Genomic DNA, 20,454 nt, shown 5'->3' on the forward strand with positions numbered 1-20,454 from the left:
TCTAACTATATCATTACAAGTAACACACCACCCTCCAGCATATTATACCAATATATGTTAGTTTCCATATTACAAACAGGGACGGACACCCGAAATTATTTCATTGTATAATTTGGAAAGGAAAGAAGAGTTTGACTATCCTCAGGAGAAAAGAAAAGGAGGACGTGTGGCACCTTAGAGACTAACAAATTTATTAGAGCATAAGCTTTCGTGAGCTACAGCTCACTTCATCGGATAAATTTGTTAGTCTCCAAGGTGCCACACGTCCTCCTTTTCTTTTTGCGAATACAGACTAACACGGCTGCTACTCTGAAACTTATCCTCAGGAGGTTATTCTTGTTTTTGTTTTATTAAGGTCTCTAGCAAAACACCTGTCTGTAATTGTAAAAGGCCATTCCTCATGTCAGTGTAGGTTACCTCCATCTCCGGGGTCCCTTTTGCCCTACTGGCCACAGAGTCTCCCCGAGCTCCAGGGTCCCCCCAATCTCTGGGCTCCCCTTACCCAGACACTCTCCATCTCTGGCGTCCCTTCCCCCCCACTGGCCTGAGAGCACGTCCCCCCCATCTCCAAGGCCCATTTCCTGCCCCAGACACACTCCATCTCCGGGGTGACTTTCCCCCCACTGGCCCCAGGCCCCTCCCCCCATCTCCGGGGCACCCCCCCCCAGCCAGTCTCCATCTCTGGGGCCCCTTTCCCCCCACTGGCCCCAGACCCCTCCCCCCATCTCCGGGCCCCTTTCCCCCCCACTGGCCCCAGACCCCTCCCCCCATCTCCGGGCCCCTTTCCCCCCCACTGGCCCCAGGCCCCTCCCCCCATCTCCGGGGCACCCCCCCCAGCCAGTCTCCATCTCTGGGGCCCCTTTCCCCCCCACTGGCCCCAGACCCCTCCCCCCATCTCCGGCCCCATTCCCCCCCACTGGCCCCAGACCCCTCCCCCCATCTCCGGGCCCCTTTCCCCCCCACTGGCCCCAGGCCCCTCCCCCCATCTCCGGGGCACCCCCCCCAGCCAGTCTCCATCTCTGGGGCCCCTTTCCCCCCACTGGCCCCAGACCCCTCCCCCCATCTCCGGGCCCCTTTCCCCCCCACTGGCCCCAGACCCCTCCCCCCATCTCCGGGCCCCTTTCCCCCCCACTGGCCCCAGGCCCCTCCCCCCATCTCCGGGGCACCCCCCCCAGCCAGTCTCCATCTCTGGGGCCCCTTTCCCCCCACTGGCCCCAGACCCCTCCCCCCATCTCCGGGCCCCTTTCCCCCCCACTGGCCCCAGACCCCTCCCCCCATCTCCGGGCCCCTTTCCCCCCCACTGGCCCCAGGCCCCTCCCCCCATCTCCGGGGCACCCCCCCCCAGCCAGTCTCCATCTCTGGGGCCCCTTCCCCCCCCTGGCCCCAGACCCCTCCCCCCATCTCCGGGCCCCTTTCCCCCCCACTGGCCCCAGACCCCTCCCCCCATCTCCGGGCCCCTTTCCCCCCCACTGGCCCCAGGCCCCTCCCCCCTTCTCCGGGCACCCCCCCCAGCCAGTCTCCATCTCTGGGGCCCCTTTCCCCCCACTGGCCCCAGACCCCTCCCCCCATCTCCGGGCCCCTTTCCCCCCCACTGGCCCCAGACCCCTCCCCCCATCTCCGGGCCCCTTTCCCCCCCACTGGCCCCAGGCCCCTCCCCCCATCTCCGGGCCCCTTTCCCCCCCACTGGCCCCAGGCCCCTCCCCCCATCTCCGGGGCACCCCCCCCAGCCAGTCTCCATCTCTGGGGCCCCTTTCCCCCCACTGGCCCCAGACCCCTCCCCCCATCTCCGGGCCCCTTTCCCCCCCACTGGCCCCAGACCCCTCCCCCCATCTCCGGGCCCCTTTCCCCCCCACTGGCCCCAGGCCCCTCCCCCCATCTCCGGGGCACCCCCCCCAGCCAGTCTCCATCTCTGGGGCCCCTTTCCCCCCACTGGCCCCAGACCCCTCCCCCCATCTCCGGGCCCCTTTCCCCCCCACTGGCCCCAGACCCCTCCCCCCATCTCCGGGCCCCTTTCCCCCCCACTGGCCCCAGGCCCCTCCCCCCATCTCCGGGGCACCCCCCCCAGCCAGTCTCCATCTCTGGGGCCCCTTTCCCCCCCCTGGCCCCAGACCCCTCCCCCCATCTCCGGGCCCCTGTCCCCCCCACTGGCCCCAGACCCCTCCCCCCCTCTCCGGGCCCCTTTCCCCCCCACTGGCCCCAGGCCCCTCCCCCCATCTCCGGGGCACCCCCCCCAGCCAGTCTCCATCTCTGGGGCCCCTTTCCCCCCACTGGCCCCAGACCCCTCCCCCCATCTCCGGGCCCCTTTCCCCCCCACTGGCCCCAGACCCCTCCCCCCATCTCCGGGCCCCTTTCCCCCCCACTGGCCCCAGGCCCCTCCCCCCATCTCCGGGCCCCTTTCCCCCCCACTGGCCCCAGGCCCCTCCCCCATCTCCGGGGCACCCCCCCCCAGCCAGTCTCCATCTCTGGGGCCCCTTTCCCCCCACTGGCCCCAGACCCCTCCCCCCATCTCCGGGCCCCTTTCCCCCCCACTGGCCCCAGACCCCTCCCCCCATCTCCGGGCCCCTTTCCCCCCCCACTGGCCCCAGGGCCCCTCCCCCCATCTCCGGGGCACCCCCCCCAGCCAGTCTCCATCTCTGGGGCCCCTTTCCCCCCACTGGCCCCAGACCCCTCCCCCCATCTCCGGGCCCCTTTCCCCCCCCCTGGCCCCAGACCCCTCCCCCCCTCTCCGGGCCCCTTTCCCCCCCACTGGCCCCAGGCCCCTCCCCCCATCTCCGGGGCACCCCCCCCAGCCAGTCTCCATCTCTGGGGCCCCTTTCCCCCCACTGGCCCCAGACCCCTCCCCCCATCTCCGGGCCCCTTTCCCCCCCCACTGGCCCCAGACCCCTCCCCCCCCATCTCCGGGCCCCTTTCCCCCCCACTGGCCCCAGGCCCCTCCCCCCATCTCCGGGGCACCCCCCCCAGCCAGTCTCCATCTCTGGGGCCCCTTTCCCCCCACTGGCCCCAGACCCCTCCCCCCATCTCCGGGCCCCTTTCCCCCCCACTGGCCCCAGACCCCTCCCCCCATCTCCGGGCCCCTTTCCCCCCCACTGGCCCCAGGCCCCTCCCCCCCATCTCCGGGGCACCCCCCCCAGCCAGTCTCCATCTCTGGGGCCCCTTTCCCCCCACTGGCCCCAGACCCCTCCCCCCATCTCCGGGCCCCTTTCCCCCCCACTGGCCCCAGACCCCTCCCCCCATCTCCGGGCCCCTTTCCCGCCCCAGCTCCGGGGAGGCACTGGGCAGCCGCGCGGCGGGGGGGGCTGCCGGACTCACGACGATGCAGGGGCTGGAGGTCGCCATTGAGCTCGGCTCTGCCGCGCCAGCTGCGAGGGGCCGGGGCCTAGCGCGGCCGCGTCGCTCCAGGGAGGGGCCCCGGCGCCACTTCCCGATGCCTCCCTCCCTCCGCCGGCAGCGGGGCCACACGCGGGAGCCGCGCGCCGGGTAACGGCCCCCCCCGGGCTCAGCCCGCCCCATCTCCCACGCCGGGTAACGGCCCCCCCCGGGCTCACCCCCACCCCGCGCCGGGTAACGGCCCCCCCCGGGCTCACCCCCACCCCGCGCCGGGTAACGGCCCCCCCCGCCCCCACCCCGCGCCGGGTAACGGCCCCCCCCGGGCTCAGCCCGCCCCATCTCCCACGCCGGGTAACGGCCCCCCCCGGGCTCACCCCCACCCCGCGCCGGGTAACGGCCCCCCCGCCCCCACCCCGCGCCGGGTAACGGCCCCCCCCGGCTCACCCCGTGCCGGGTAACGGCCCCCCCCGGGCTCACCCCCACCCCGTGCCGGGTAACGGCCCCCCCCCGGCTCACCCCCACCCCGTGCCGGGTAACGGCCCCCCCCCCGGCTCACCCCGCCCCATCTCCCACGCCGGGTAACGGCCCCCCCCGGGCTCACCCCCACCCCGTGCCGGGTAACGGCCCCCCCCGGGCTCACCCCCACCCCGTGCCGGGTAACGGCCCCCCCCCCCCGGCTCACCCCGTGCCGGGTAACGGCCCCCCCCCGGCTCACCCCGCCCCATCTCCCACGCCGGGTAACGGCCCCCCCCGGGCTCACCCCCACCCCGCGCCGGGTAACGGCCCCCCCGCCCCCACCCCGCGCCGGGTAACGGCCCCCCCCGGGCTCACCCCGCCCCATCTCCCACGCCGGGTAACGGCCCCCCCCGGGCTCACCCCCACCCCGCGCCGGGTAACGGCCCCCCCGCCCCCACCCCGCGCCGGGTAACGGCCCCCCCCGGGCTCACCCCGCCCCATCTCCCACGCCGGGTAACGGCCCCCCCCGGGCTCACCCCGTGCCGGGTAACGGCCCTCCCGGGCTCACCCCCACCCCGTGCCGGGTAATGGCCCCCCCCCGGGCTCAGCCCGCCCCATCTCCCACGCCGGGTAACGGCCCCCCCCCGGGTTCACCCCCACCCCGTGCCGGGTAACGGCCCCCCCGGCTCACCCCGCCCCATCTCCCACGCCGGGTAACGGGCCCCCCCGGGCTCACCCCCACCCCGTGCCGGGTAACGGCCCCCCCGCCCCCATCCCGCCCCATCTCCCACGCCGGGTAACGGCCCCCCCGCCCCCACCCCGTGCCGGGTAATGGCCCCCCCCCCGGGCTCAGCCCGCCCCATCTCCCACGCCGGGTAACGGCCCCCCCGGGCTCACCCCCACCCCGTGCCGGGTAACGGCCCCCCCGGGCTCACCCCCACCCCGTGCCGGGTAATGGCCCCCCCCCGGGCTCAGCCCGCCCCATCTCCCACGCCGGGTAACGGCCCCCCCCCGGCTCACCCCGCCCCATCTCCCACGCCGGGTAACGGCCCCCCCCGGGCTCACCCCCACCCCGCGCCGGGTAACGGCCCCCCCCGGGCTCACCCCCCACCCCGCGCCGGTAACGGCCCCCCCCGGGCTCAGCCCGCCCCAACTCCACCCGGTAACGTCCCCCCCCCGCTCACACCCGCCCCATCTCCCCCTCGGTACGGCCCCCCCCGGCTCCACCCCCACCCCGCGCCGGTACGCCCCCCCCCCCCCCCCCGCCCGGTAACGGCCCCCCCCGTCTCACCCGCCCGCCCCATCTCCCACACCGGGTAACGCCCCCCGCCCCCACCCCGTGCCGGTAATGGCCCCCCCCCCGTCTCCGCCCGGCCCCATCTCCCACTCCGGTAACGGCCCCCCCGGGCTCACCCCCACCACCGTGCCGGTAACGGCCCCCCCGGCTCACCCCACCCCGTGCCGGGTAATGGCCCCCCCCCCGGGCTCAGCCCGCCCCATCTCCCACGCCGGGTAACGGCCCCCCCCCGGGTTCACCCCCACCCCGTGCCGGGTAACGGCCCCCCCGGCTCACCCCGCCCCATCTCCCCCGCCGGGTAACGGGCCCCCCCGGGCTCACCCCCACCCCGTGCCGGGTAACGGCCCCCCCCGGGCTCACCCCGCCCCATCTCCCACGCCGGGTAACGGGCCCCCCCCCGGGCTCACCCCGCCCCATCTCCCACGCCGGGTAACGGGCCCCCCCCCGGGCTCACCCCGCCCCATCTCCCATGCCGGGTAACGGCCCCCCCGCCCCCACCCCGCGCCGGGTAACGGCCCCCCCCGGGCTCAGCCCGCCCCATCTCCCACGCCGGGTAACGGGCCCCCCCGGGCTCACCCCCACCCCGCGCCGGGTAACGGCCCCCCCCGGCTCACCCCGTGCCGGGTAACGGCCCCCCCCGGGCTCACCCCCACCCCGTGCCGGGTAACGGCCCCCCCCCGGCTCACCCCGTGCCGGGTAACGGCCCCCCCCCCGGCTCACCCCGCCCCATCTCCCACGCCGGGTAACGGCCCCCCCCGGGCTCACCCCCACCCCGCGCCGGGTAACGGCCCCCCCGCCCCCACCCCGCGCCGGGTAACGGCCCCCCCCGGGCTCAGCCCGCCCCATCTCCCACGCCGGGTAACGGCCCCCCCCCCGGCTCACCCCGCCCCATCTCCCACGCCGGGTAACGGCCCCCCCCCGGGCTCACCCCCACCCCGCGCCGGGTAACGGCCCCCCCCGGGCTCACCCCGCCCCATCTCCCACGCCGGGTAACGGCCCCCCCCGGGCTCACCCCCACCCCGTGCCGGGTAACGGCCCCCCCGCCCCCATCCCGCCCCATCTCCCACGCCGGGTAACGGCCCCCCCGCCCCCACCCCGTGCCGGGTAATGGCCCCCCCCCGGGCTCAGCCCGCCCCATCTCCCACGCCGGGTAACGGCCCCCCCGGGCTCACCCCCACCCCGTGCCGGGTAACGGCCCCCCCGGGCTCACCCCCACCCCGTGCCGGGTAATGGCCCCCCCCTGGGCTCAGCCCGCCCCATCTCCCACGCCGGGTAACGGCCCCCCCCCGGGTTCACCCCCACCCCGTGCCGGGTAACGGCCCCCCCCGGCTCACCCCGCCCCATCTCCCACGCCGGGTAACGGGCCCCCCCGGGCTCACCCCCACCCCGTGCCGGGTAACGGGCCCCCCCGGGCTCACCCCCACCCCGTGCCGGGTAACGGGCCCCCCCGGGCTCACCCCGCCCCATCTCCCACGCCGGGTAACGGGCCCCCCCCCCGGGCTCACCCCGCCCCATCTCCCACGCCGGGTAACGGGCCCCCCCCCGGGCTCACCCCGCCCCATCTCCCATGCCGGGTAACGGCCCCCCCCCGGGCTCACCCCGCCCCATCTCCCACGCCGGGTAACGCCCCCCCCCGGGCTCACCCCGCCCCATCTCCCACTCCGGGTAAGAGCCCTCCCCCAGAGGTCAGCCCACCCCGGGTAACAGCCCCCACCAGGGGTCACCTCACGCCAGGTAATGCCCCTCACACACAGGGGTCACCCCCCCCACAGAAGTCACCTAACCCCACACCGGGTAATGCCCCACACACACACAGGGGTCATCCCACCTCCATCCCACGCTGGGTAATGCCCCCCCATACACAGAGGGATCACCCCATGCCTGGTATTGCCACCCTCCCACACGCACACGGGGTCACCCCACCCCAGGTAATGCCCCCCCACACGCACACGGGGTCACCCCACCCCGGGTAATACTCCCCCCCACACAGGGGTTACCCCACCCCCACCCCATGCTGGGTAATGCCCCACACACACACGGGATCACCCCACCCCCCCCAGCCCGGGTAATGCCCCCACACACACACACACACACAGAGGTCACCCCACTCTGGCTATTTGGTAATGTCCCCCCCGACATACACACAGGGTCACCCCACCCCACGCCGGGTAGTGCCCCCCCAAGGGGTCACCCCAACCCAGGGAATGGCCCTACACACACAAAGAGGGGTCACCCCACTCCTCTCTGCGTGAAGCCCCACACACAGGGGTTACCACAACCCCACACTGGGCAACGGTCCCCCACACAGAGGGGTTACCCCACTCCCACCCTAAGTAATGGCCCCCATATGGAGGGGTCACCCCACCCCACCTCGGGATGGTCCCCGCATATACACGCACAGGGGTCACCCCACCCCATGCTGGGTAGCAGCCCCCCACACGGAGGGGTCACCCCACTCCAACCCCTGATAATGGCCCCTCACGCAGAGGGCTAGCCCCACTGGGTAATGGCCACCCACGGGGGGCACCCCCACACCCACCAGATAATGGCCCCCCACATGAGAGGTCACACCACCCCCACACTGGGTAATGGCTCCACACACACATGGAAGGGCCTTCCACCCTCAGGCTGGGTAATGCTCCCCTCATGCAATGCCCCCCCAGAGGGGCACACCCCCACACCAGGTAATCCCCCCCAGAGGGGTTACGCACTCCACTGATGTTATGAGATGTACCCCACATGCACATTACACATGTGCAGGGGGAGAGTTCCACCAGTGTTAGCAATGCTGGGAGCCCTAACATAGCCTACTAGCTGCTGACACTGGTTTAGTCACTGGTGAGTAGCTCAGCTTGGAGCAGCGTTATATGCCATTAAAATGGTGATGGCAGCCAGTAGCCGAGCTGCACTAGAAGACCTCCCACTGTTGCTAACACCCTAATGTAGACACAATCATATATTTTTCACATACACACAGAGCCAGAATTCTTGTAAAGGCAGAAGCATTATTGTCTCAGGCTTGGTCTACAGTTAAAACCTATATTGGCAGAACTATGTCAGTAAGGGCTGCAGGAAAAACATCTTTCCTTGTTTACATTAAAGGTTTGTATCTGTGCAGCTACACTTACTACTGGCCACCAGTGGCTGAATTGGGCCTAATTCCTAGTGTAGAAAAGGCATTGGTTCACATCTTCAAGGTTATTTTCACAACCAGGAGAGCAAGACAGATAGGGCTTTTTTATTTTATAATAAAAATGTACATTCTGGAACACAATTTTGTAGCAAAGGACAAATTCTGTGGCTGCAGAATATAAGTAGGGCCCTACCAAATTCATGGCCATGAAAAATGTGTCACGGACCATGAAATCTGATCTTCTCCCGTGAAATCTGTATAGTATTAAAAGCACACAAAAGACCAGATTTCATGGGGGAGACCAGCATTTCTCAAATTGGGGGTCCTGACCCAAAAGGGAGTTATGGGAGGGAGGGTGTTGCAAGATTATTTTAGGGGGTCACTGTATTGCCACCCTTACTTCTGCGCTGCCTTCAGAGCCGGAGCAGCTGTTGGCCAGGTGCTCAGCTTTGAAGGCAGCATCCTGCCAGCAGCCGCCTAGATGTAAGCCTGACAATGCCATGCCATGTAATCCTTGCTTCTGTGCTGCTGCCTTTAGAGCTGGGCGGCTGGAGAGTGGCGGCTGCTGACTGAGGACCCAGCTCTGCAGACAGCAGCACAGAAGTAAGGGTGGCAATACCACACCAGGCCATCCGCCTTCTGCTGACGGTGGCTCTGCCTTCAGAGCTGGGCTCCCGGCCAGCAGTCACCATTCTCCAGCTGCCCAGCTCTGAAGACAGCATTGCCGCCAGCAAGCAGTGTGGAAGTAAGGATAGCAGTACCACAACCCCCCCTACAATAACCAGCTCCTTTTTGGGTCAGGATCCCTACAATTACAACACTGTGAAATTTCAGGTTTAAATAGCTGAAATCATGTCATTTACTATTTTTAAAATCCTAAGACCATGAAACTGACCAAAATGGACCGTCAATTTGGTAGGGCTGTAAACATAAGGGACTGTGCCAACATGTAATGATAAATATATGTGTTAGATATTGTAAGCCTTATGGATGTTTTTGCTAATACTTGGGTGTGTGTCTCAGATCATTACTTGGGTGACCAAGGTAAGACAATGCTATGCTGGAATGACAGAACTATTGTGGGTTATCCCAGTGAAAAGAGCATGGGGACATTTGTGTACTCTCACTGCTTCCCCAGTAATACAGGAAATGTCCATGACTGGCTGGTGGGAGGGATCTCTTGTGAATATCGCATCTAGTGCTGAATAGAAGGCACAAGTCATGAGTGATGCATCAGATTTTGTTACTGTTCCTAAGATGCTGGCACCCCATGTCAGCTCCTTTCCCTTTGAATGGCACTGTGCGTCATCTGTTAAATAGCCCAGAATGAGACACCATCTACTCTGAGAGGTGCTTTTAGATAGCCTGATTCCCTGTGTGGATTTCTTAGGCCAGATCTACATCACAAACTTTTGCTAGCATAGTTATGTCAGTCAGGGTGTGATGAGGTGTGATTTGAGACTGACACTGCTGTGCTGGCAAAAGCCACTAGTGTAGACACAGTTATATAGCAAAACTATGCTTTTGCCAGTCTAGCTTATTTCATTCAGGGGGCCAGAAGAAGCTATCTCAGCAAAAGCACAGTTTTGCTGGTATGTTGTGTCTACACGAGGGGTGCTTTGACAGTATCATATAACAGGATAGCTACCCTGGCAAAGCCCTCCACGTGCAGAGCTGGCTTTAGTTGTTCCTGCACACACTCCTTGCTTCAGAGCCAGCAAAGTCAATGGCTTCCCTTCAGGCCAGGTAGACGCACAGGGCATTAGTGCACCTTTGGTAAGAAACAAAATGCTTTTGAAAGCTTGTGAGCACAGTGTCAGTAGCTTGCTTCTAAAGCGCATGTGTCTTAGCAAGACCTTTTAAAGCGAGGGTGGACTTCGGGTCAGTATGACCCCAAGGCAGTGGAGTCAGTGGTTACCAGACAAGTCAACTCTTCATGGAGCCATGCAACCACAGTGGATGTAGGTGGCTATATTAGTACTCTTATGACATAGCTCCCACCAGTGTAGAGTTGTGCTGGTTAATAAAGGGGAAACAACTACAGGTGAAGCCTATTTGTCTGAATTTCAATGATCAGCCTGAGGCAAGTGCATATCCCCCTGCCCGCTTTTAGGCCTGTGTTAGTTAATCACCTGCTGATTAACAAACATTAAGGCTGTGGGAACTGTGATTGGGAAAAGGAAGGAAAGAACAGGGAGTAGCCATAGGAGACAGGAGCCTCTTTGGTAGCACTTCACCACTTCCTGGCACTGGCCGCCTCAGGAGCAGGAGCTAGCTATGCCCCTCGCTATTTGTACTGGCGCTTGCAGAGCACAGGGCTGCCAATGCAGGTGTCTGTTCCTCTTCTCCCATCATATACAGGGCTTACTGTTAGGTCTAAATAACTTGACATTAAAGCTAATTTTACTTTCTAGTCCTGAACAGCGGCCAAGGGGAAGACTGTTTTGGCTTGGCCCCGCTCTGCTTGAAAATGGGATGGCATAGTGCTGGGTACCTAGACAGAGTGGCTGAAGTTCCAATATAACTTCCCTTGTGGATGCTCTTATTCCAGAACAGGAGTGTTCACAGGGGAAGTTATATCACAACAACAGTCTAAGTATGCAAGTCTGGTAAATGTCCCCATGTAGACAAGCCCAAGGATAAAAAGCTGGGGGTTTTTTTGAGAATGACATGGTAGCTAGCCTAAGTTTTCAAGAAGGGGATGGTTGGTGTGGGTAATGGTAACAACACATTTACTTTAATTTCACTTTTCAGTTCATACTTTCAGAGCTAGTGTTTCAGGCTGTCTGCAGCTAATGGGAGGTGCAGGATCTCTGTGCTGAGCTTGGCCCAGAGCCCACCTCGATGGAGAACTGCAGCCCCCATGACCAACAGAATAGGTATTTGTTATGTCTTATTAAAGTCTATGTGGACACTAGGTGCATGAACAGTATGAGGCCAGAGCAATGCCTCCATGAGGGCAGGGACAGAGCAGTGCCTGTGCCATCCTTGAAGAGGGTGTAACCTGCCCTGCATCCTTTATGAGGGGCAGTACTGATGAGTTGTGAGGGGGCAGGGCAGACCCATGATTCCCTCTGTCCCCAGCAGAGGTTAGCAAAACCAGTTTTGCAGACAGGAGAATATAAGGACTGAGGCTGTGCCCATCCCTGCACAGGAATCTTGCACCCCTTTGTAGAAGCTGGGAAAATTACACCCTTAATTCCTTAAATGTGAATTTGACAGAAATGGTTTTGGTCCCCGGGGAAGAGCTGGTATGTTGTACTGCCCAGTACAGGCTCAATCTGACCCCTTGCTCTAAGTGGTTGCCATGTGCCTCTTGCGATAGCATACCACATAGAATGAGTTACTTGGCTTTTGTTATCACTTTCCCTTACTGTATCATTGGGGTGGAGAGAGATGAGGATGGGAAAGCCACAAAATTGGTCCTCTCGGTCCCTCCCCATTGCATAAGTTTTAAAATGACATTTGTCATCGCATCTTTGTGAAGATTCTGTATATACACATGTATTTCCATAGCATCCTTGCACAAGGAAATTACGGTTCACATTTTTAAGTGTTTGAATGAAAATTCTGCTCTTGAAGTAAAGCAATAAAGATTAAAAAAAATTGTAGCGTTTCAGGGTCCAAAATGAGAATGGAATTTGGAAATGCAGAGCCAACGCCAATTTGATTCAGTGGGTCTGGAAATAAGTGAGGGATTGGTTAAGAACTGTACAACATGATGTGGAAAAATTACAGTTTTTAAAAAATACTGAAACAAACTATCATGTACCCCTCGAAACCTTTAATTGTATTCCTTTTATTGGTGGAACAGAGTTCAAGTATTATGTTCTTGCAGAGTACATGCCAGTGCAGAGCATTGATTTTCACATTTTTATTAACGAATTGCCAGAATTATCCTTCACTCCCAGGCCACACAAAAGGAGAACATGTAGTGTATCCTCAGCATTATTACCACGTCTATTCATGAAAGATGATGGCTGCATGGTCTTGAATCAAATTGGCTGTAACTTTTGTTGAATAACCAATTTAACCAAACCTGCTGGACTTGGACCCATGTTCCAGTAATGTTAATAACAGCTACATGTTCAGTAACTATTGTTACTGGGTGACCGTGGCCTGGTAGGAGTGAGAATTTGTAATAAAGCAGCAGAATGAAGTGGGCCCTGTAGCTGACTAACACCAGGGGTATATCATGATTGGCTCATTGCCAGAGCAGCAGCAGCTGCCCTGGCAAGCTTGCCTAGTGCTTTGACTGTGCTGGAGAGTGGGTGTTAGAGAGACATTTTTCTCTCTAATGCCTAGGACCAGACTGGCTACAACTACACTGGAAAGTGGGTGGCATTCATAGAGTGATCATTAAACCGCAACAGGACTTCAGGTGCTACTTTTATTTTAGTGACTGATGAAGTTTTCATTAATAGCTAATGTGTCACTTATTAAAAAAAATGTAAAATGAAACTATTGTGATTGCATGTAAAATTGTTGGCATTGGTTCTGTGGAATGTCTCTCGAGTGGACAAGAGAGTTAGTTGTCTTTTGCACTTCCGGTTGAATAATTTCTTTGTTTTTCCTGCCAAAGAGCAAATTTCCAGATCCCAATCATTCCTGGTGCTGCTGGCTCAAATTTGGAAGGACAGATATACAAAAGCGGAAATATGTGCTAAAGTTACAGGGAATTTGTTAGCCTACACAGTAGGGGGATATTTACCGCTCATGGTCCAGTCACACCTTGTGTAGAAGCGAAGCTGCTTTATGATGACAGAGCACTGTGAAGATAATTGGTGTGTATATCTTCTCCCCAAGGGCCCCAAGCTCTGGATGTATTCCCTATTCATTCCCTGGAACTAAAATTGATGGGCATGGCAGAGGTAAAAGAGGTAGGTTGTGTGGAGACAGAAGTATACATTACATCTTGAAGCCTGCCCAAGGAGCACTACATTTGAATCAGCCCTGATACTAAGATTGAAATCTGAGCGATTTAATTGTCTGGAAAGCAATTATCTATTTGTTTAAAATAGTTATTTTTGAGCTTAGTGTTTTCCAACCAGAATCCAGCATTTAGCAGATCCGTTGTGACTCAGGCTATGTCTGCACTGTGTACCTTGCGATCGCGTGGCTGTGCCACTGCATCCGCAGCGTTGTAAGGTACTCTGTGTAGCCGCTCTTATTGCTGGGAGAGAGGTCTCCCGGCGACAAAATAAAACCACCTCCAAGGAGGACGACCAAAGTTTTAACAACAAAAGTGCCAATGTAGACATAGACTCAGTCTATTGGGCCTGTTTGGGTTGCTAACTTCATGCTTGCTGTATATTAAAAGACAAGACAGTAGCTTTTATAATATGAAGGTAAATTTCATGGGACTGGTTATCCTTCAGAGGTTTCACAGTGCTAACTCTGCTGTAAGTCTGTGCAGAACTCTTGCTGACTCACTTGTTGGAGCTGCCAGCATTTAGCAGAGAGATCATCATGTAGCATGTTAAACTCTGACAAATACAAATGAATAGTAAGGCTAAGACTGAGCATCTTACCCACCCAACTCATCTCACTTCACATATTCTGGTTTCCCTTCCATGAGTGGCCCATAGATCCATTCCAGTGGGCAAAGCAGCTGGGCTGAGATCAGTTATGCAATATGACAAACTGCACCCCACGTTCACCACTTTTACAAGACTATGATAAATTTTGTACAAAACATGCCTTGTGAGGTATCACTGGAACATGCGAAACATTATTGTCCTTCTAGAATGTATGTAACAACGTTGTATGTAAAATTATAAATGTATAGAAAAGTTATACATTTCTGCTGTATAACATGGCTGTAACCTGCTCCAAGTTAGAAAGGCATATCCAAACCAGTTCTTCTGAGACAAAAGACACCTGGCTGGGGCATCAGAGTATCAGCATAATCAAATGGACTGTCATGGGCTATTTCAGGTGAGATCTTAAAGTCATCCTGTCTTTATAAAAAAAACATATATGGGGGCCCTGCCATGAGACCTTGTATCTCTCCTACCCGTCTGGCAGATATTATTGCTAGAAAGCCTGTTTTAACCGAGAGAACATATAACTAGTAGCTCAAAGGGCAGGCCCATTAACTCCATCAGTACAATAATTAGATCCACAGGGTGTGGAGGTTCCCTGAGTGGGGATAGACTTGCATAAAGCCTTTCTAAAGGCAAATTATTGTAGATCATGGAAATCTGGAATACTCCTGAACTAGAGGGTGGAAAGCCGAGATAGTTGCTAGGTGGACCCTAAGGGTGCTCGCAGAAAGTCCAGAGTTCTTTAGTGATAGAAGGTACTCTGCTATGTCTGGTATCTGAGTCAGAAACAGAGAACTGGTGGTATGCCCAGATGTTTAATCTCATCCACTTGGCAGAATAATGCAAGTCTCATAAAATTCTTTCTACAGTGGATGGAAAAGTGCAAGGAAGGTGGATCCAGATGAAGGAACTGACCAAATCTCTGAGATATCTCCTCTGACTGGAGAGGCAGTTCAACGGGAGGTGGAAGAGACAGATTCATTTTTCAGGTCCAAAATCAGAACTGTCACCACCTCCCTGAGCTTCCTGAGTATTCTTGGTTCAATGGAATTGGAAGGTATGAATACACTGGATCAGGGGAACAGAAATGCATTGTACAGGAATTCCCAACTCCACCCTACTTTGGATCAAAACTTTTGACACTTCCTGTTTTCTTTGGTGGCAATGAGATCTCTGGCTGCATGACCTCAATTGAGGAACGTGTCTTGGATAATAGTGTCCTTTACTTCCTATTCAGTGGTCACGCAGATTGTGTACTGAGGTGATCATCTGCCAGCAGCTTTTGTAACCATGGTAAGTGCACTGCTCTCAGAGTAATGCCATGCCTGACACACAAGTTCCATAGATGACAGGTTTCAGAGTAGCAGCCGTGTTAGTCTGTATTCGCAAAAAGAAAAGGAGTACTTGTGGCACCTTAGAGACTAACATTTATTTGAGCATAAGCTTTCGTGAGCTACAGCTCACTTCATCGGATGCAGTTCCATAGATGTACATCTTCCTGACACAGAGGGGTGGATCTTGCTATCCCTTGTTTGTTTATATAAAACATGTCTGCAGTGCTGTCTGTCATGATCTGAATGGTCAGATCTTTCAACCCTGCGAGGAAACCTGTGCTCCCCTGACAACTAGACCTTAGCTCCAAGACATTTATATTTAGTATACGAATAGTCCACATGCTCTGAGTTTGAAGGTTGTCTAAGTGGGCTCTCCAACCCAGTGTAGTAGCATTTGTCACCAACATCTTTGATCATAATGATGAAAAGGGTATTCTCTTGCAAAATTTCAAAGGGTCTTTGCCACCAGTTTGGTGATGACAGACATCTGGAATAACGTGCAATGTCATATCCAGGTGATGCTTGCTTGGCTGACATACGGGCTTCAACTATCCTTGCATAAGATGGAAGTGAACTCTGCGTGCTGAATTACGTACATGCAGGAAACCTAGAAGTCTGAGATAAGTCCTTATTGATATCTTTGGTTGAAATTTTAGGTGGGTGGACAGAACCATGGCTTGGAATCTTTCTTGAGGCAGATGGGCCATTGGCATTGTAGAGACCAAAACCACACCTATAAACTCTACCCTTTGAGTTGGAATTAGTATGGACTTTTCTTTTTTATTCTTAGACCGAGAGAGGTGAAAAGTTGCAAAGTCTGCTGCATGACATCAGTTACCTGCTGATGAGACTTGCCACAAATGAGGCAGTTGTACAGATAAACCTGAACTTTTTGTTTCCTGAGGTAAGTGGCCATCAAAGCTAGGCATTTTGTGAATACCCTTGATAGTGTCGATACACCAAATGCTAGTACCTTGCACTGATAGTGGGAATTGCCTATCAGAAATCTCAGATACTTTACGTGGGCAGGATGGATTACTGTATGGAAATAAGCATCCTAAAGGTAAAGAGGTGCATACCAGTCATGTGGATCCAGTGTTGGAATTATCAAAGCCAGTTACCATCCTGAGCTTGAGCATGAAGGTCATAGAAGATTAGGGTTGGAAGAGACCTCAAGAGGTCATCTAGTCTAACCCCCTGCTCAAACAGGACCAACCCCAACCAGGGCTTTATCAAGCTGGGCCTTAAACACATCTAAGGATGGAGATTCCACCACCTCCCTAGGTAACCCATTCCAGTGCTTCACCACCCTCCTAATGAAATAGTTTTCCCTAATATCCAGCATAGACATCCCTCACTGCAACTTGAGACCATTGCTCCTTGTTCTGTCATCTGCCACCGAGAATAGCCTAGTTCCATCCTCTTTGGAACCCCCCTTCAGGTATCAAATCCCCCCTCACTCTTCTCTTCTGCAGACTAAATAAGCCCAGTTCCCTCAGCCTCTCCTCATAAGTCATGTGCCCCAGCCCCCTAATAATTTTTGTTGCCCTCTGTTGGATTTTCTCCAATTTGTCCACCTCCTTTCTGTAGTTGGGGGCCCAAAACTGGACGCAGTACTCCATATGTAGCCTCACCAGTGCTGAATAGAGGCAATAACGACTTCCCTTGATCTGCTGGCAATGCTCCTACTAATACAGCCCAATATGCTGTTAGCCTTCTTGGCAACAAGGACACACTGCTGACTCATATCCAGCTTCTCGTCCACTGTAATCCCCAGGTCCTTTTCTGCAGAACTGCCGCTTAGTCAGTCAGTCCGCAGCCTGTAGCAGTGCGTGGGATTCTTCCGTCCTAAATGCAGGACTCTGCACTTGTCCTAGTTGAACCTCATCAGATTTCTTTTGGTCAATCCTCCAATTTGTCTAGGTCACTCTAGACCCTATCCCTACCCTCCATCGTATCTACCTCTCCTCCCATCTTAGTGTCATCTGCGAACTTGCTGAGGGAGCAATCCATCCCCATCAGCCACATCATTAATGAAGATGTTGAACAAAACCAGCCCCAGGACCGACCCCTGAGGCACTCCGCTTGATACCGACTGTTCAGTTGTCTCAGGTCCAGCTGTCTCAGCAGTATAAGGGATCAGCGCTTTCTTTCTGGGAATCTAAGTAATGATAGTAAAACGAGTTCTCCCTGTGTCTTTGAGGTACTTTTAACACTGCTCCAAGATTCAGAAGTGATTGTACCTCCTGATATAGCATGTTTTTATGAGAGGCGTCCCTGAAAATGGATGGAGAAGGTGAGTGGAGATCAGGGAAGGTCTGGAATTGGATGGAACAGCCCAATTCTATGATTTTCAGGACACAGCGATCTACAGTGATGGTGTACCAGGCCCTATGAAAATGAAATAAATGATTCCCAAGTAGAGGGGATAACCAGATGAACAGAATTTGTATTCCGCTTCTGGCCAACAAGTCAAATCTGCTGCCTTGAGGATGATGAGGGCTCATGACCAGACATGGTGTTGGATACAGAGGACTTCCTCCTATGGAATTTTTTGGTGCTTTGTAGATGGTTCAGGTTGCCTACATTGTGTACAGAATGACTTGAGACTTTAAATGTTTCCATTTTGGTGCAGGAGTATTGACTCCTAAGGATCTCAGTGTTACCTGAGAGTCCTTCAGAGAGTGTAAAACTTCATCTGTTTTCACATTGAGAAGTTCATATCCTTCAAATGGAAGATGCTCAGTTGTAACTTGTACCTCTTTAGGGATTCCTGATGACTGAAGTTAAGAGGATCTCCTCATGGTAACTGAGATAGCCATGGATATAGGGCTGCTTGGAGGGATGCATGTGTCACAAGCTGGCCTTCAGCAATCAGACAAAATTATCTTCATTATCATGAGGAAGACTGTCTGTACATTTAGTTATGGAATCCCAATTACAATAATCATACTTTACGAGCAGGACCCGGCAATTGGCGATTCTCATTTGAAGACTTGATGCAGAATAATTTTTCCAATCAGACAATTGTAATTTCTTGGCTTCCTTGTCTTGAGATGTCACTTTCTGTTGACTTCTCATTCCTGCAGTCATAACTAATGACCCAGGCACATATAAAGTTGCTCAAAGCCCTTGAAGGGCACTTGGTAGCGACTGTGCTCTTTTTGATGTTGATGCCAAAGCAGCAGGTGTCTCCCAGTGCAATTCAGCTGGCTCTAAAAGACCCTTGTTGATGGGCATCGTGGGATGTTCAGGACTTGGCAAAATTTTCCTGGACTACCTCCAGTAGAATCTCTATTGTGTCAGTCATTCTGTGCAACATCTTGTAGTCAGCTAAGGTTGAGGTGGATAAGACAAATACCACAGCCTCATTAAGAGAGGGTGATGAGATGGTCCTCGGCTTGTGACTCTTCATCAAAACCATGCCCAGCCTGTTCAGCTGGCAGTGGAGCAGAGTGGGTTGGTTGTGAAGTCTCTTTGTGAGATGAGGATGAAGAGAATCTAGCCCTGGACTGGAATGCAGTGACTGGTCTTCTAGCATGAGGCAGCCTCCATGAGGCCAAGGGTGTTGGTATGCATAAAGGGCAGGTGGGCAAAGAATACCAGAGAGTACTATCCTTCTTTGAGCTCCTAAGTCTAGAGTAATAAAACTCAGCCCTCAATTGCCTCTCACGTGTGTACTGGCCTGAATACCTAGACCCCAGGGAATGTAGTGGTGAAACCTCCCTCTGCTCCTCAGAGCAAGAAGATAAGAATTAATAACCCTTCTAGAAAGGCGCTCTCATTGCTACCATTGATGTGCTCGGTACTGGTGTAGGAACAGCAGTCATTACCGGAGATGGTACCTTCACTACTGCCAATAGCGAGGAGTCTGGTACTAAAGAGACCAGGAGGTTTTTTGATCCTGCACAGGATTTCAGTACTGAGTAAGCTGGTGCTGAAGTCAGAGGATTACATGCTGTTGACTGTCCCAGGCATATCTGTATGGTGGGTTCTCAGTGCTAAATGGTTGGCACTTGGAGATTTTTGTGGTACTTAGGAAACCAGTTTAGAGGCACAGTGACCAGTGCCTGTCTGGGTGCCACAGGGACTGTTTGGGTTTTGTGGTACCCTTTTCAGTTGACATTTGAGAGACTTTGTGCCTCACTGAGGAACAACCTGATGAAGACTACCTAGATCGTCTCCTCCTCCAGCCCCAGTGCTCTTTCCTCCCCCATTGCCAGAAGATTTACCAGGTCAGGAGGACAGTTCTTTAGGAGCAGCCATCTCAACTCCACAAGCGGAGGAGACAGCAAGAATACTTCTTGATAATGAGTGCTCAGAAATCTTTGCCCCAGGCATTCTGGTGTCTGAAGAGGGATGCATTGACCTCTCCAGCAGGAACATTTTTAGACAAGATGCCCTAGTTCTTTGGGTTCCCCTAGAAAAGCATTTCAGGTGGCACATTATCTTTTGTGCACCTTCATCCATACACACGCCTTTTCTATACTAGAGAGGGTTTGCTGTTAGAGCTCTACTGGTACTGCTCTACGGGCAAACCCTCCAAATGGAGATGCAACTTACACTGGGAAAAGAACACCTCTATGCTGTGTTATTATGAGGGTGATTTTCCCCCCCCTGCACTCCAAACCGAGACAGCCATGCCAGCAAAATGTAGACCATACCACAGTAAGCTGCAGGTTTTCCCCATCATTAAGAAGCATTGCTGTCTTGTATGATAAGCAATTTTTAATTTTGCAGATTTATGCTCAGTCATTATGAATGATCCTGGTACCAGGGCAAACTCGGGCAATTAAAAAAAAAGAAAGAACCAAGGGGTGGTTGGGGGTCACCCCATACTTTATGCCAGTGTACCCCCTTGGTCATGGGCCCAGTGCAGAGGGAGGCCCCAGGGAGGGTTTGGAAAGCAAGCCCCCTCCCCTGCATGCAATAGCTCCTGTCCCACGGCCCTGAGCCTAGCTCTGTGCTTTGCAACCTAGCGCATGGGGTTGCAGCGTCACTCAGGTTTGGTTTGGTTTGGATGCCCACAGCCCCATGGGACAGGAGCCACCCTTGTGGGGGGTAGGCTCACCCTCCAATCCCCAATGCACCAGGCTGGGATTAGGGTTGCGGTGCCAGGGCTGAGCATGTTGCTGCAGGAGGTCAGTGTTCTCTTTCTGGGGCAAGGAGGCAGGAAAGGACACTGGCCTTTGATTTTGGCCCCAATATGTGTTAGTCCAACCCTGGCCACACTCAGTGTGCCTGGATGTGACAGCAATGCTCAAACTGCTTTCCCTTAACACAAAAAATCAATATTGTGTTGCAGTTACAGGCTTTAAAAAAAAAAAAAAGTGAATAGTTGCCACAAGGCCACTCAGGATG

The 20,454-nt window shown here is 56.3% G+C and overlaps 1 protein-coding gene across 1 annotated transcript in view; it reads right to left on the reverse strand.

The window, feature by feature from the left end:
* Window positions 1–3,464, reverse strand: part of HPRT1 (hypoxanthine phosphoribosyltransferase 1) — a 33,102-nt gene extending 29,638 nt beyond the window's left edge. Inside the window, exon 1 of the mRNA XM_038416490.2 lies at window positions 3,310–3,464. Coding sequence (XP_038272418.1) covers window positions 3,310–3,336 — 27 coding nt within the window. The 5' untranslated portion in view covers window positions 3,337–3,464. The remainder of the gene's footprint in view (window positions 1–3,309) is intronic.
* Window positions 3,465–20,454: the final 16,990 nt, after the last annotated feature.

The sequence above is a fragment of the Dermochelys coriacea genome, chromosome 9 (assembly GCF_009764565.3).
Source record: "Dermochelys coriacea isolate rDerCor1 chromosome 9, rDerCor1.pri.v4, whole genome shotgun sequence".
NCBI classification, from domain to species: domain Eukaryota; kingdom Metazoa; phylum Chordata; order Testudines; family Dermochelyidae; genus Dermochelys; species Dermochelys coriacea.